General features: G+C 40.7%; 1 protein-coding gene across 2 annotated transcripts; it reads left to right on the top strand.

The window, feature by feature from the left end:
• Positions 1 to 323: 323 nt before the first annotated feature.
• Positions 324 to 3,817, top strand: nkx6.1 (NK6 homeobox 1). Of its 2 annotated transcripts, none has more exons than XM_064943763.1 (3): positions 324 to 1,378; positions 1,748 to 1,920; positions 2,764 to 3,817. In XM_064943763.1, exons 1-3 carry the CDS (start codon positions 826 to 828, stop codon positions 3,007 to 3,009), a joined length of 972 nt encoding a protein of 323 aa, XP_064799835.1. In that variant the 5' UTR covers positions 324 to 825; the 3' UTR covers positions 3,010 to 3,817. The 2 variants fall into 2 exon arrangements, with proteins under 2 accessions (XP_064799835.1, XP_064799834.1); XM_064943762.1 differs by having other exon boundaries at positions 1,724 to 1,920.
• The last annotated feature ends 14,307 nt before the right edge of the window (positions 3,818 to 18,124 follow it).

The following is an 18,124-nucleotide window of genomic DNA, read 5'->3' as shown; positions in this document are numbered from 1 at the left end:
GTATGGATAGACAAAAGCTACATTTGGATATAGTTACCTAGGCTACTAGGCTATGTCACATGATGAGCACATGCAGATGTCCCTTTATCAAAAAAGTAGATCTAGAATTGACTGGATTGATTCTGTTGCTTTTGTGTTTTGGCTAATAGTGGGTCGGGTGGCAACTATTTTAATGTGCAAATCAAAGCTATGATGGAGAGCCAATGAGGACACACTCCTAAATCCTGTTGGCGCTCACGCTTGACACACCGCCTACGTCACCGTTGGGTTACCCAATCGCAACAGAAACACCCCGTCTACTTTCTGTTTTCTACTCTCAAAGTTTTTACTTTTGCGGTAAAAGACAGCGGAAAGTGGTGATAATGTTTTATTATCTCAATGATCGTCTTGTGCATCGGAAAGAAATGGTGGCGTTTTATCAATAGATTTCAAACATTCAATAATATCATCTCTAAAGCAGTCTGTCCAAGTTAGCGAGGACGACGTGGGAAATCCATCCTATTTGAACGACTTTATTCTCAAGATTTGCAAGGTTGAAGAAGCGGAGTTATCCCTGTAATAATGGGTATTGGATCTCGGCTAAATTAATCTGGGATTTCGTCTAGCATGGTTTCGTTTTAAAACACGACATTTTCATTTTAGAGACAATTTTTCAGGCGCTCAGTTTGCAAATGTTGAAGTTGGGCTAATATAGGCCTACCTCCAAGGAAACTTGTATTATTCTGTCTGTTTAATGAGAAAAAACTTTGCATTATCACTTGAGAGCGTGAGCATTGCGGGTATTTTTGTTGTTGACAAAACCGTCGCATTTACCTATTCTCGGTTATGTTAGCCGTGGGGCAGATGGACGGGTCCAGACAGAGCGCTTTCCTCTTAAGCACCCCACCTTTAGCAGCTCTGCATAGCATGGCGGAGATGAAGACCCCACTCTACCCAGCCTACCCGTTATCTTCCACCGGGCCGGCCTCTTCTACCTCACCTACTGCCACCTCTCCAAACCCCGGTGGCATCCCGGTGTCCTCACCGGGGATCAAGCCATCCTCCGGAATGTCATCTCTCGGATCCCCCCATCAATGCAGCGCGCTAGGAACACCTCATGGAATAAACGACATCCTCAGTCGTCCCTCGATCCTTACCCCAGGAGCTGCCGCTGCCGTTGCTGCGTCCTCTTCTTCCGGAATCTTGTCCGGAATGCCCCGCTTCAGTAGCTTGAGCCCCCCGCCACCCCATGGGCTCTACTTCAGCCCCAGCGCTGCAGCAGTGGCAGTGGCTCGCTACCCCAAGCCGTTGACAGACCTTCCAGGCAGGACCCCGATATTCTGGCCAGGAGTCATGCAAAGCCCACACTGGAGAGACGCCAGATTCGCATGTTCACCCCGTAAGTAACTAGTCCACGTTTTTGAGCTATCTGAACTTCAATTTAACTTATTTTTTTTAATAGTTAATGTATAGGCTACAGGGGTTATTAATAATTCACCAGTATCCTATGGTATTTATTCCTAAAAACCGAAGCTGATCTGACTTGAATGTCTAGCTGCAATGTGCATTATTATAATGTCCCGAACAAAAGTTTATATTATAACAGCTCAAATTCAATTGATTATGATATCATATGAGAACATTCTAAGAGGAAACATTAGGCCTATTCTAATATCATATACAAATTAAATAGCCTACTATTGGCATATTCTATCAATAGGCTACATTTAGTTTAATGGACTAGATGCTTTATGTTTTACATTTTCAGATCAGAATTCTGTACTGCTCGACAAAGATGGAAAAAGAAAACATACACGTCCCACCTTCTCTGGACAACAAATCTTTGCCCTGGAAAAGACTTTTGAACAAACGAAATACCTCGCTGGGCCAGAGCGAGCACGACTGGCCTACTCGTTGGGAATGACAGAGAGCCAAGTGAAGGTAAGACATATTCTGAAATAGTCTTTATAAAATCCAACAATATGCATAATAATATTGTTTGATAAGTAGCCTGTAGTTAACCTGCAACTAAAGGGGAGCACACTAGCCTCTCGTAGACTCTGCTACTCAATTTGAACATTTCTCAATGTGAACATTTCTCAGTGCCTCAATGTTTTGTCTTTCGTTTCAATATTCCTAAATAGAAAGATATAGCCTACACTGTCAGTTGAAGTGCCTCGTGTATTTTAGACAATGTTTGGTCTTTCGTTTCAATATTCCTAAATAGAAAGATATAGCCTACACTGTCAGTCGAATAACAGCGGTCAACGAATCTAAATAGAAATGACTGTCTACTGCATTTCATATGAATTAATCGCCAAATAGGCCTAATTGTTGTTATAGGTACAACTATAAATATTTCTAAAATATTAGTATGTATATTTAATAAATTATTAATAAAGTAAACTACAATTTAACGAAGCATTTTGTTAATTTACGTCATGCAAATGAGTAAATAATGGTAGCAACGTTTTGCAGTGCAGAGCAGCATGTAGATGTTTGCCAACAACATGGATGGACGCAAATTAAACCTATATTTTCTCTTTAGAAAAAAGATTGTGTCAATTTTTTTAAACGAACGATTAGAATGAAATATAACCTACTATTATTTGGACATGTGGTGACCTAGGCATATGCCCTTTTCATTTGGCATATCAGCAACGTTTGTGGGCCCAGGCTACATAAATGATATGCAAATGATGTCTGATGGTTGTTAATCAATATCTTTGCAATAGATTAAGAGGTTCTTTATTTGCATGTAATCAATGAATATCAACTTTTTAGGTGTGGTTTCAAAACCGAAGAACGAAATGGAGAAAACGGCATGCGGCTGAGATGGCTTCCGCAAAGAAGAAGCAGGATTCTGAGACCGAGAGGCTGAAAGGGGCTTCGGAGAACGAAGATGACGATGATGATTATAACAAGCCGTTGGACCCTAACTCAGACGACGAGAAAATAACACAACTACTGAAAAAACACAAACCAAACTCCTCACTCCTTATTCATACGTCAGAAAACGACAGTTCGTAGACAGACAAGGGGGAACGACTTTTGACGCAACATTTCAAAGTGGAACTGGTGCAGGTTGTCCCTTTTCTCGTCCAAGTTTTGAAATTAATAAATTTGCACGAGGACGGAGGACGCATGCCAGATCAAAGGAATAGACCGCAATTTTGTAGTCTGGATCATTGGCCAAAACATGGACTCTTCAATTTATAGAAGTTTCAGCATTAAGAAGATGGTACTTACATGTAAATAGAAACGTGAGTTGTATTAAATAGAAATTATATTACTGTGAATATTTATGTGTAAAAAAAACATTTTTTTTTGTATCAAGCACTGCTGAGTCTCTTATGCTCAGTTCTGACGTCTGACATTGTTATAGCTTTGTCAATTGTTAAAAGCGTAGCCTATATTCTCATCTTCATTTTCCTTTAGTTTTTGAAATTTGAAATTTACATTACATTTCATAGTGAAGTAATAAGATACACCTGTTTATAGGACCCAATTTTCAACCTTTATGGCCCCCGAAACAATATCAGAACAAGCTTACCTAAACCTATTGCCTTTGTATACTGAGTATAAGAAGAAAAAAAAGAAATGAAATTAGCCACATATTTTACGTGTAAAAAATACTGGTTGTGACACAATTGAAGTAAATTTGTAATATACATGAATACTGTTTGTCTCCCTAATGGTAAAATGTTTTTTTCCCCCACATGTTACTTAATTTATATAATGTTTTAAGTTTGTAACAGTGATTGAATCCTGCATAAATGTGTAGGCCTAACGTTACCGCAGGTTCATATGTAATGCACTTTTATTTAATAAAAGATAAAATGCACGAACGTTGCTTTACTCTGGACATAAAACAATTAAATGTTGTTCTCGGCAGCATTAAGCTAATGGAGAACATAATGGAAAAAGCATAGGGGGAGGGTCAACTAATTTATTTTATTTAGTTTTATTTTATCTACCTATAGGCCTACATTTCTATTTGTGTACATTAACGAAAGACATTTGAAGATATAAACAGGATTTGAGACACTGTTACTATTCATCTTAATGTAGGGGTAATCTCTCTTTGCAGGGCAGCGTAAAGTTGGATATTTGTTTATGTAAACAGTGAATATATGAATCATTATTATTGTTATTATTATTATTATTGCTGGTGATGTCATGCCACGTTTCCTTGCTATTGATATAGCACCAGCAATATGCACATATATTGTTGTAGGCCTATAACCACGCTATAATAATAATAATAATAATAATAACAATTTATAGTAAATCAATAACAGTATTCACTTTGCAGTGCTTTTATAAAAAATATTCTGCACTCTTTCCCTAGATTACTGGATCATAGAATAGATATTTGAATATCGAATCGAATAAGTAAGGCTAGACCCCAGAGGGTACAACTAGTATGGACTTGCGTTCACAGTATCGTCTGACGCCGATATTAATGAATTATAATTGTCTATCTGGCAGAAATTGTTTATCATGCGATGGCGTGAAGATACAGTCGATGGGCAGAATATTCCAACAGTCACAGACAGTTAAAACTTGGCCTGAAAAGTTCATAATTAATTTAACTGTCGAAGAATCTAGAAATTCACTCCGCAGTGTCTATGCGTCTTCAGATTCGCATGATTACATCAGCATGTTCTTTTAAAATTGGAAATCACTCAACCGATTCACAGCGCTAGTAAATATTTAATTTATCAGATGTGGATATAAGTAAGTTGAGGCATTTGCCAAGTCATTTTGGAGAGACTCACTGTAAGTAAATGCTAGATTTAAGACTTTAGCCTATTGAGAAGGGTATGTGATAGTGTCATCAACATTTGGTCTAAGTTATATAGACTAGGTCTAGAGATAAATGCTAATTTTTAAATCTAATCGGCAATTTTATTGTACATTTGCAATATGGTAGTCTTAATAGCAACCTACATAGATACAATGAACAGTTTGACATAAAAGTAAGTTCAGGAAACTGAAAGAACACAACGATGTCTCTCAGTTAGATATGATTTCGAGTGCAGAAATGGTTAGTTACTCTGATGTAAGCCGTTACGAAATATTTGCTACCAGACAGAAGGACCTGTAGCTTGTGGATGTAGTTTATGGAGTTGAAAGGTAGGCCAATGCGTGCCAGTAGAGGCTGCTATGTGTATAACCATTTGAGATTCAGGCTATAACCTACTAAGTAACTTTCTCAATTAACATCATGTTAAAAATGTGGTGTCAGTGTATTTTGGTTGACCACTTTTTCTGTCCACTTTCTCTTTGAATATGTAGCACAACTACAACTGCAGGATTTCAATAAATACATTTTGATCTGCCATTTTGTCTCAAGTCTGCAGTGCCACCACGTTTTGTAACATGACGTTAATTGTTAAACGTATGCAATGATGGAGAACAACAGCTGACAATGAGGATTTGTATGTCTCACATTATAAATATTATTGTGGCATATTTTCGAACGTCATTAGCAATTTTTTAGACTACTAATTCAGCCTATAGGCGATATATTTGATGCCATTTATAGACCGCACTAGGGCATAACAGGAACGTAATAGTTCCGACCTTCATGTTGCACAGTGCACAGCGTAACGCATGCGCCTCTTCAGGGTTTAAACTTTTTTTTATATAGCTGTCGGGTCGCAGTGGCGGAAAAGTCCAATGAAAACTGCACAGGTAAGCATGTTTTTATATTTTCACAGAAATTATGTGATCGTCAAATGACAAGATCATGAACACGTGAAACATCCGGCCCGCTCAAGGTACATATATGAGCAATAGGCCCACTGTAGGCTATTGTCGATCCTATAGTCCTATACAGAGCATCATGTTTGTAGGCTATGCCAATATGACTGGAATGCATTTTCTTTGTGGACTGGAGAAAAATGCTTACCATATTATACTTTTTTGTTTGATGAAAAAGGCTATATTTAACTTGTAGCCTTTTTACTCGGTTCCTCCTATTGCTCCCATGCTGCTTTTGTTCACACTTGCAGTGAACATGAATCTCTCTAGCACAAAACTGGGATTAGTTCCTTAAAGGCATCCATCCCAATAAGGGAAACTAACTCCAACCTAATCCATTCATGGACGCTCACTACCTTTAGTGCCTAATGACGATAATATCTTCTGGCCAGGGTTGTTTTGTTTCAGAGCCCCGATACTCGTTCGAGACATTAAAACGCATCGCATGCAATAAGGGTTTGGAAACATACGGACAGTATATTTTATATCAGCTATAAATAATACAAAATAAATAAATGTTCAATTATCTCACACCTTTATAGGGTTAGAGTTAGTGTTCCCACACGGCCATATGATGTCTACCTACTCCATTATTATTACATTGAGTAGCTAGGTCCTTTTCAGTGGCCACACTCAATGGAAGTATTTCAGATTGGGGGCGGTATGGCGATGTCAAGTCATGGCGTTTGGGGATAGCTCCTCCATATAACTGGCATCTCACACTGCCACAGGGGTCAGTGCAGCCACTGCATTGTGTGCTACTTGTCATTCTTAGCGGCTGCTTTTCAATTTGCTGCCTGTGCTATAATATCAGTCAGCACCAAAAGCACTCAACATGGGCTTTGTCCCGTCCACCTCTTCAAATGGATTTTGAATGAGGAATTAAATACAGACTCACTCTGGGTGAGATCTAAAGAGTGCATGTTTGACGACAGAAATGGAGTTATGCTGAAAAGCAACAACAACAGTGGTTATCACTGGACAAGGTGTTCACGTTGTCACGGATAAGGCCACAATATTCGAACACTGGTGATTTTATTCTTGTGAGATTTTGATAAGATGTGAATTTTTTTTTAGCACAGATTGTTTTATTTGGGGGGAAATACTATTTGTTGATGCACCAGATAACACTGGTTCTGTGGATTCCAGGTGTAGGCCTAGTGAACACTGGTTCATTGGTTTGCATTGTGGGTACCACCAGACCTATATTATTTAGGGTATTTCAATTACTTTCAAAGTATTTAGATATGTTTTATTTGAAGAGACAAGTTGGCCTAGTTGAATATTGGTATCTTTAAAATAATACTTATATACGCAAGTACACTCGCATGCATTTAACCCAGGTATTTGAAAATAGTATTTGAAATAAGTATTTGAAAATACTTTAAAATAGTTGGCTATTTATAGGGAATTATTTGAAAATACTTCAATAGAAGTAGTTGATTCGGGACATATTTGAAGATACTCAAATACACAGAAAGTAAGTATGTAGATAACAAATAATCCAAAACATTTTGAACCCAGGTCTGGAGAACACTGGTTCGGTGGTTTCCAGGTGTGGAGTACTTTGGTTCTGTGGGTTTCCAGGTGTGGAGAAGACTAGTTCTGTGAGTTCCAGGTGTGGAGAACGTGGGTGGTGTTCCTCGAGGGACTGGCAGCAGCATCTGTTGACCAACTGCTCTGCCAGACTGCCAGCCAGCATGTTCGCTGACAACGCTCACCTACACCATTCTGCCAACCACAGCTATTCTGCTACATCTACCCAGATGCTACAGAGTCTCCAGCTTCCCACATGAAACACATCCTGGAGGAGAGGTTAATTAGTAGAGAAATAAATACCCTGCTTCTAAAAAGGGCATTTGCACTGTCTCACCTGCACAGTCTCGCTATGCCTCATCCCTTCATGTACACTGTTATATACAATAGTGTTATTCTTATGCCACATAGTGAATTTGTGGTATTTTGTATTCAAAAACATTTAGCTTGGAGCAATGAAATGGCAGGATGACTAACTGCATGGTGTTGAAAAGAACATGTTTTTGGGAAAGTGTTGCTGAGGTTCAACAAAACCCCCAAATGGATTCATCATAATACCTGAAATATACAATACAGTTGAAGGTTTTAACTCTGTCTTCATATCCCTGCCTGTTGAATTCCCAATCGGCCAAAATAATTAGCTATTTAGTGGTGCAACTAATGTGTTAGCCTTACCCGGCTATCTTTATAAAGAGCCCATTGATGGGGCTCTCAGTTGACCATGTACTACAAGAGATTACGCACAACGACATGTGTCAAAGGGGACTGTAGATCCCACACTGTGAATTGTGGCTCACATTTGCCTGCAGCCTTATCTCTCCCCTCTCCCGTTTGGAGGCTTGTGATAAGGAGCGCCTTGGGAGCCCCCATTATGAAAACCTATCCGGCCACACAGTAATTGACTGTCAGAGAGGAACAGAACAGGGGCTTTTCACAGTGTTCACATTAGAGACTGATTCCCTTCTTTATGTTGTAACTTCTCCCCTGTTTCTTCCCATTTATGCTTGAATAAAAACGTTGTGTGGTCTAGAGCTCTGATTGCACCTCATTCCATAAGAATGTAACTAATTCATTCTTGCAGTGTTACACTGCTCAGTGAGCGTAGTAATCAGTGGCCCATAGGGCCTGAAAATAAAGTAAATGTTAATTGCTCTGTCTGCTTGAGCAAATAAATTACAACTTACGTTGATGATTAACTTGATCCTACAGTGGATGAGGGTTTATGCAGGTGTCAGGTGCTTCTGAAATCTAGAAGAATTTACCTGGTGTTGTGAGTGTGTGTGTGTGTATTTGGTCAGTCAGATAAAATCTACCGTCTTTAGGCTTTGTGGTGTTGTCACCATGTTCCCCGACTGTCCCCTGACTCTGTTTTTGGGGAAGACACCCTGGGTGGGAGGTTCTCTCAAGTATTTATTCTGAGATAATCTCCTCTAATGATGTCTCTCCTCTGTGCTTCGGTCAATGCCACCGCTCCTTCACAGGCTTATGAACAGATGTAGATGCTCAAATATAGAGTTTTGCGTAAACATGATTATAACCACACTTCAGCCTAATCCTTACACAGAGACACCAGCACAGTGACTGTACAAACTTAGAAAAAAAGAACCCTCTTAAGAACCCTTTTTGGTTCTAGGTAGAACCCTTTTGGTTCCAGGTAGAACCCCTTTGGGTTCCACGTAGAACCCTTTTCCACAGGGGGTTCTACATGGAACCCCAAAAGGTAATCTTATGGGGATATTGTGTACGTGTACTAGTAATAACAAATTCTCACTTTGTTCTGTCTGTGCACAGCTTCCCATTGCTGTAATGTTGTTTCTTATTAAAAAAAGGACACAAACTGCTGTGATTGATGAGGAGGCTAAAGTTTGTTATGGCCTTATTCAAAGGGCTCTGCGCAGACGCTCGCTGCTTGGTGAAAGACTGTGTCATTTCTCCTGCTTTGGAGTAGGGGAAGGAGGGCAAGGGTAAGACTGGGCTAAGTAATGACACAATGAGCACCTTCAGTAGACTCTGGCTGTGGAAAAAACCTGCCCTCATCACCCAAGTATTTTGTTCTGAATTTTATTAGCACTAGCCGTGCTAAAATAACCCGTTAATACGTATCATAGTGCAGCAATAATAACCTCCTCAATCATATTTTAAAAGTCACGTCAAGCCGGCCCAGTATAATTCATCTCTATGCAAATACATCAGTGTCAGCCCATTAATGTATTGCAAAGGGGTTTTAATAAAATGCATTCTCCCTTCTTTTTTTTGCTCAGGAACAATAAAACACGAGCCCTGTTGCTCAAGAATTATAGCAACTATTACAGTAACACATGGACAGCATGCACTCTGAAAATAAAAACCAACAGATAAAGTGGCAGGGTCATGGTGGGGTGCAGACACTTAGGAAAATGGCAGTGAAGTAATAGATTGCGCCCTGGCTGTCTGAGGAGGCCTTAGCCTGCCTTGGAAATCAAAGCCTGATTATACATTAATTTGGGTCTGGATCCCCGACGTAGGATGCATAGCCCTCACTCACCAAGGTGGAGTTATTGCCAGCACAAAGTATATTGAGGGTAATGAATTAAGGAGGCAGTAAAAAGGTGATGAAGTGCATTCAGAATGTGTTATGCCCCTAATGAAATTAAAGCAGCAGTGTGATGCGGGATATGGAGTGTATCGGCTCTAGGTATAGAGAAGGTAGGAAGGGAGGGAGAGTGTCCACTGGTTGGTGTAGGTTGAATAATGGGCAAAAGCTTACGTGTAGAGTTCCCAGTTTGGCGTTGTTAATGGGAGGTGTTATTTTATAGCAGTAGTTGCTAAGTCGTGTTGGAGGAGTCCAGGTCGGGAACGTTTACCTTCTGTCTGTCTGTTGTAATGCTCACACCATGCTGTCATAAGACTGTTCTTTTCTTGTTTCATATACATAATGATTGAGGCTCAGTTAACCTATCAAATGGCATGACCCAGCCCAACTGTACTCCAATTGGTGATGGAGTTTCAGTGATTTAGCATGTGTTGTTCTAAGAAGATCGTTGTATGTAACCCCAGAATAGCTTCACAGCATGTGTTCTCTGACTTATATGGCCTGATGATGAGACGCCCCACCCCCTGATTATCTGTCATTTAACGGTTTATCAAAGTCCCAAGATCCTGTCATGGCTGTATGAATGGTGGATTTCTCTTTTTTATGGAGTCATTAATTTCATGTGGATCATTAGCTTCTATACACATCCTGTGTTTTGACAAATGCAGCCTGGGAAATAGGAAATATGTACATAATGTCCCTCCCACGGCCGTCGTCGTAGGCCCCCCTTCCCATCCGGCAAATGCATCACGTGATAAACAGGGAAGTGCCCCCCCCATATTACCCAAATGTGTTTCGAGGGGTGTCTCTGCTCATGCCCATCACTCCGTTGCTGTAGACGGCTCATTCAATAGCAACCGCGGTGTCGCTGTGACACATGTGGCCATTGACAGCGTTTTCATTGTGACTATTGGTGCGTTTGGGGGAAACAGCATTAAATATTAGGTCTGTATGATAAATGATGAAAAGGTGAACATCCTCTGTAGCCACAGTAATATTATGATCACATCTGATGTTGCTTAACTGTGACCAGTGATGTTTTGGGGGGAATAAGGGGTTCACGTCTCATTCAAGATGCATTTGGTTGGTTTTAGAGGATTGCTCAGATTAGTAATTTGTCTGTGGTCCCAAGGTTGTCGCGTCTGCATGAATAACTGCATTTGAAAATAGTGATTTTAAAACTTTCCCCCTGAAATTCACTCTGTCCCAAAAGTATTATTGGGCTAATGTCTTTAAAATCCCTTTACTGTGAATAAGTCATTGCAGCAAGTAATGGAATTTTCAGGATGAAAATGGAATTGAAACCATTGCCTCTTAACACCTCCACTATGTTATTAAACCTGGGGTGGAGACGATTGTTGTAATGTTATATTTTTTGGCGACTCATTGTAAATGTGGACGATTCACCCATATGTTCTCAGAGTTTATTGCTCTGGTGAAAGCTTAAGTGAGAGGCAGGAGCATGAACTCCAGACAGCCTCACTTTGTAAAGCGCTAATATCTAAAATGCTTCTTATGACGTACTTATGAAGTCAATCTGGGAGAATCTATTGATCTGAATGCCAAATCATAGGATGTCTGTCTATGCCAAATCAGGCCGGACCAAGGAGAGAGGGGTACTTAAGTGCATGGTCCTGACCTGGCTCTCCTTCCTGCGACCCTCATGACTACTGCTCCAGACACTCCCCAGTGTCAAAGGGCAAAGGTCAAACAACCCGCCCCAAGGTCACCCGACATTAACATTGCTGGGCATTTCATTTCATTTTCAAGACAACATAGTGTATACACAAAAAATGAAATAGTTTTTAACAGTGGTGATTTCGTGCGTTGAGGGGGAGAGGCTAATTGAATAAAACTCTGATTTAACTGCCAAAGTATTTTCTCTGTTGTGTTTAATCAATACTTAAGACTCATAATACCCCAGTTCATCGGGAGAGACATTTCCATAATCAATGATAAGAGGCTCTCAAGTTCAGCAGGTTATTGTGCTCTCCCTCCTTCCTCATCTTTCATATACTTATTTATTGTCAGGCTGCCTGTCAGATAGATAGGGAAAACACTACAGGAGCCCAGGAGGTATCTCAGAGGACTCTCAGCTGTGCCAGTTGCCTGGGTAACCAACCACTCTCACTCTCTCTGTGTGGCCCTCTCACTCAGAGGTCAGAGTGAGATCACTGGTGCTGTGGACCTTGGTTCAGGCCTGACCTGACGTAGTAAAGGCTCTTTCTGTGAGGACTTGGGATGACCTCATCTGACGCTGTGCTTCTATGACCCCTCACTCTGGTCAGAGTGGTCATTTTGGTGGGGACAGTTTTCTCAGACCAAGTAGCAGTAATGGAAAGGGGTTTGTTGTCAGATGGTTAATGGTGCCCAGGTAAAGCCATTCCTCTGTTAGGCACTTGAAGTGCTCAGTATAGTGTACCTTTTGTAAAAACGGAAGAATGTGTAGAATATGATAGGTTTTGTAAGATGGTAATGGTGGCATTGTAACACAATGTTTTCACACAAAGTGCATATTCAGTTGTTACGCATGTCGTTTCATTAAGGTATGAATTGTAGATACATCAGCATATACAGTATATCAACAGCAGCTGTGTATTCCTGTTGTAAATCATCACCTAGTCTAAGCCCCATGTCCTCTCTGTCTGTTTGGTCTCAGTAGACGTCATGGCATGTCCCGCTCCTGACTGTTGTTCTTTACATTTTTATTTCATTTCGTTTTATTTTTACGAGAGCCAATAAAACACACATTGATGCCCCGAGCTGTTAAACTCGTAAGAGCTTCAACAAAACTCCTCAGTCATTGGCCTGCCAATAAAAAATGAAAACCCATTTAACCCAGTGGAGGTGCTGTGGTCAGTCAATAAACCAAACAAGGCGGAGTGCAGGTTGGACCGGGCTGCGCAGGCCTCTGGTGGAGATGGCAAGGTCAGAGGAGAGAACAATCCGATTCTAATATGGATATGTGCGGACCTAGTCGTGTGTCAGGGGAGTGGCGAGAGAAAGTTGGGAAAGTCGTGCTTCTCTTGCAGTTACAGAAACATTGACGCATATCCTTTTGGCGTACGGTGTGTTGTGTTTGTGTGTCAACGTGTGGGCGGGAAGGACACAAGAGAGGTCCGTGAAGTTGATTCGGCTTTGCATTTTCGAAAATCAACTGCAAGCCCAAATTACTTTGTTGATAAAGACCAATAGCAATTGTTCCTCTGTACATACAGAGAGAGAAAAAAGCACTGGGCTTGGCTGTGGTCTTTAGTATACTCTCTGAGGTATCTAGGCTAATGGGGCCTGCAGCTTTTCCCTCCTCGTGTATGAGAGGAATGAGGATAGGGGCATATGATCACATTCATTCACTAGTCTTTACACTATCTCTGGTATCATTGACCAGCAAACCTTAACAAATGATCTGTAGCTAGATGTGGTCACATGTTCTGTGCTGTAACTAGAAATAAGCCTCCAGGATGCTGTATGATTTCATTACAGAAGGATGTTCTCTGTTTGAGAGAGAAATAGGGAAACAGTGACACGTTTCTATCATGTATAGTAACTTTCCCAGGCAGAATCAGGTCCATATGCTGTAAGGCCCTGTTCCTGTGTGTGAGGTGATGCATCAGGCTTGCCTCTCTCTCACCTCTCTCCCAGCACAAACAACAAGCAAACAGACACAGCTCCTGTCTATTCTCAGGGATGCACGGCCCTGCAGGTCTCTCAAGCTTGTGGCAGAAACTAGGCCACCATCTCAATCCTGCTCTGTTGACCTACTCACTTACTGACTTACTGAGGATAGATTTAATTGCTACTTTTTACTCAATATCTAGATACAAATTCACAGGTGCCTGTTCATTTATCTAATTTATTTATTCTCAAAATATCCAAAGGCCAAAACCTGTCAAAAATGTAAATGGTCACTTAACAACGTCCTCTAAATCTTTATGGCATCATTGCAATACTTTTACTCCTCAAGTCAATATCATAAGAGTATACCTCAGTAACAGCATTACCAGCATTAATGTACCATTGCACGTCAGGTTGTCAAGGATCAGTGGTTGTCAGTTGTCCTGAGGTGTCGCCGTATGGCCTGGTCTGGCTGCAGGGTAAGGAGGGGACTGACCCTGACAGCAGTTGGCAGCTAATTCCCTGAGCCTCTTTGTTCATTAACAGCCCGTGTCTCCCTCCCTGCTGCTGCTGCTGCTGTCTGCTGGTTCTGGCCCATGGAGACGCCCGTTAGGGGCCCTTTTGTAATCCTATAAAAGAGGAAAAATACCAATTTGTCACAATTTGTCTCACAGCTTTGTAGGATGTTAAAGAGGGGGTTGATAACTCCTCTCTCTGCCCATCACCAGCCCCCATCTCACAAACTCAACATGGGATCCTAGCTGACTGTCACCTACTACAGATATACACTGGGAAAGTCATTGGAAGGGTTAAAGTGGCGGTTGGTGGCGTTCAAGATTAGGGATGACAAAAAAACATTTTTTTATGAGCATGGCCTTATTTCTATTACAGCATATTGGATGACTATCATTCATATTCCATTCACTCAGCTCAATGTAACATTGATATGTTTAGGCTACTATATATTAAACAAGAATTTGCTCTATCCCCATCATGATGTTGCTACAACCTAGCCACAGGTCAAGAGACAAATTGGAGAAGTCAAGGTGACAGAGAGTGACACATTCAATATCGCCTTGAACACTCTTTCGTGCATCTGATCACTCGCACACAGAGTTCATTTTCATAGCAGCCGTGTACAGCACCATCACTTTGCTCACATCTACGCGATCTGCCGTTCCCTTCACTTGTGGACTTCACAGCACAACACAACAGCTGTCTGTGAACAGGTGCAATAACCTCTCCAAGCCAAACCTTCATACCATAACCGCTAACCTCTACACAGCCTACGGCATAGTTGTCACCTTATTAATATTATAGTCAACAAACTAGAACTAACGTGTTAGTAAACACACAATCCAATCCATGTGTACAATCACGCAGGACAGTGTACAGCAAGCAGTTTAACAGTTACACAGGCAGGCCCCGGTGGCAATACCTTAATAAAACCGAAAGCTTACCTTGACTTGAAAGAGTTTCAGTGTTGGATAACCTTAGCCAGCTAGCTAACATAAATTGTATTCCTCGCTGTTTGAGTCAGGTTGTTGAGTGGGCTAAATTAGCTGCATTACCTAGCTAAGTAATTGAAAGGTAAACTAAGAAGAATAAAATATGATGAAATAAGCTCTCCCTATCTCTCTCTGCTCTCTAGCTAGCTAGCTGTAGCTTATGCTTTCAGTACTAGATTAATTTTATGATCCTTTGATTGGGTGGACAACATGTCATGCTGCAAGAGCTCTAATAGGTTGGAGGATGTCCTCCAGAAATTGTCATAATTACTATTTAAGTCTATGGAAGGGGGTGAGAACCATGAACCTCCTATGTTTTGTATTGAAGTCAATGTACCCAGAGGAGGACAGAAGCTAACTGTCCTCCGGCTACACCATGGCGCTACCCTACAGAGTGCTGTTAAGGCTACTGTAGACCTTCATTCCAAAACAGTGTGTATTAATCAATTATTTGGTGACGTGAATATATTTATTATCGTTTCATCTAAAAAGGCTAACTTTTGTAATGTTTCACTATTTTTATTTTTTGAAAATTCACGATGGATGATGATCCTTCCATTCCTCCTCCGAGGAGCCTCCCTGGTGTGAGGCCACTGTTGACCTTCATTGTAAAACAGTGTGTTTTATTCAGTTATTTCTTGATGTGAATATAAGTTAGTATGGTTTTATCTAAAAAGGATAGCTTTGTAAATGTTTCACTAGTCAAATGTTTATGAAATTCACTGAGTTAGATGGTCCTCCCCTTCCTCCTCTGAGGAGCCCACTGAAGGGTTATGTATGTATGGTACAACTTTGAGTACTGGCGAAGTAAGTTTAATATGAATGTTACATTGTCTTATAAACTTAAGATCTTTACAAAATAAGCTAAATATAGAATGTGAATGAAAAAATTCACAACACAGCACATTGGTCTGTTGGTCTTGCGAGTGAAAGAGGTCTCTGTGGAATGTTTCTGTATTTAATTACAGCCCGTGTCGTCTTTCAATGGACAGATCATTTTATATTTATTTATGTTTAATGGAGGGCTGCTTTATAGCTTTCTACTTAATTCCTGAATTCAGTAAGAAATAGAGTATACGTCACATGGAATAAGGAGTGCAATGAAAGTATATGAGGCAGGGGCTGTATTTATAGAATTGGTCATTTGATTTCCATACCAACTTAAGGACAGATGAGGAATTTATAATATAATGATAAACAAATTATAATTATAATGGCATAGGGAGAAGCAGAAGCAGGCCAGCCAGACATTCTTAAAGTAAACCATTATAGAATTACATACCTAAGGATCAATCCATTTTCCTTCCAGAAGACCCAAGACTCGGGGAAAACACATGCACGCACACACGCACGCACACACGCACGCACGCACACACACACACACACACACACACACACACACACACACACACACACACACACACACACACACACACACACACACACACACACACACACACACACACACACACACACACACACACACACACACACACACACACACACACACACACACACACACACACACACACACACACACACACACACACACACACACACACACACACACACACACATAATCTAACTTTAAGTTACCTCTATTCTCTATTAAAATACAGTAGGTCCATAATAAAGGCACAGTGGGACACAAAGCAATTTGTACTAAAGAATGAAATGCAGAATGAGCTTTCCAGAGTTATTGGAGTGGTGCTGTTGACTTATTGATCAACAGACAGACCAAAACTTCAAACCGTGTTGCAAACAGCATGGATCTCCTGGAATGATCTGCAACTGTGACACGCTGACTCATGAGAATCAGAGACATTTCATTGGTTTTTGTACCACAGAAATACTCAAAGCTGCCAATCAGCAACATGTAGAACACGGCAGAACATCAGCATAGTTAGGAGCTGTATAGATGGAGCAATCAATCTATCAATTGGTCATTCAGAGCTACCCAGACCAGAGAGGAGGTGTTTAGGCTGGTTCAATACATTGGACCCACAGTGTGATAATTAATGTGACAATGACCTTAAATAATTCAGTTTGCTGTATATGTTTGCGGGGAACGACGACAGGAGTGTTAAAGCAAAGCAATCCACAGTCCCCACAAAGCAATACTTCACACGTTCTAAGCAATTTCTTCACCGGGTCACTCTCAGGCAGATTATAATGGGTCTATAAAGTCTGGTGACCTCACAGTCTCTCTCATTTACAGCCAATGACTTTAAGTGTGTCCAATCCAATCCTCAGGTATTTATTGAGAGGGAAGCACAGAGCTGCTCTCTAAGTAAATTGAAATCTTTCCTCCCCCTTGGGATATCTTTTCAACTGAATCCGAAGACTTGAGAATAGCCCCTGGACTTGAGGGAGGCAAGGGATCATGCACTTAAGTGCCTGGAAATCTAAATATGTGTACATTTCTACCAATATTTGAATTATTCGATATTAGTAAAAAAGTGAATATTGTTGTTTTAGGAGCTGTGTTTGATCGTCTTTCGAGAAAAACCCCCCACAATTGAACAATTTAGATAATACTCAATAGCTAATGTGACACAAGTTCTGTTGTTAAACATGCATTTAGACCATACAAGAAAACACAACCTGATGTATATGAGCCACTTCTCACATGATGTAAAGTGTGGATTTGAACCATATACATCTGTACACAAACTCCCTCAGCTGTTGGGAGTGAGTGTCCAGCTCTGTGGCCCTCCAAGGCACTCTGCTGCAGCTGTATAAATGGGTAATGTGTGAAATGTAAGCTATGCAGGTCAGAATGGGAAAGAGTCCTGCTAGGCAAATAAACAGTGTGATGTAATAACACAAAGAGACTTTCTCAGCCCTTCCAGGTTCAACCCACACTTCATTACCAATGAAACAAGTTGAACCCCATACAAGAACTCTTATGTCCCCATGGCCCCTTTCAATGACGAGGCATCAATCAAATAATGGTAAATATGCTGATCAAAAGGTGCACTTTAGTGTGTCTATGGTGGGTTATAATGCAGAAAGATGGATCCTAAAATCAATACAGGATATTCTGTAGAATGGTGTCAGCATTTAGTATTATGGATCATTTTGACAGATAAGCTGTGGCTATTTTAAAATGAAAACGTTATGGTTTTGTCAATCGATGAAGGGT

The sequence above is a fragment of the Oncorhynchus masou genome, chromosome 28 (assembly GCF_036934945.1).
Source record: "Oncorhynchus masou masou isolate Uvic2021 chromosome 28, UVic_Omas_1.1, whole genome shotgun sequence".
Lineage (NCBI taxonomy): Eukaryota > Metazoa > Chordata > Actinopteri > Salmoniformes > Salmonidae > Oncorhynchus > Oncorhynchus masou.
This window is presented reverse-complemented; position numbering and strand designations above follow the sequence as displayed.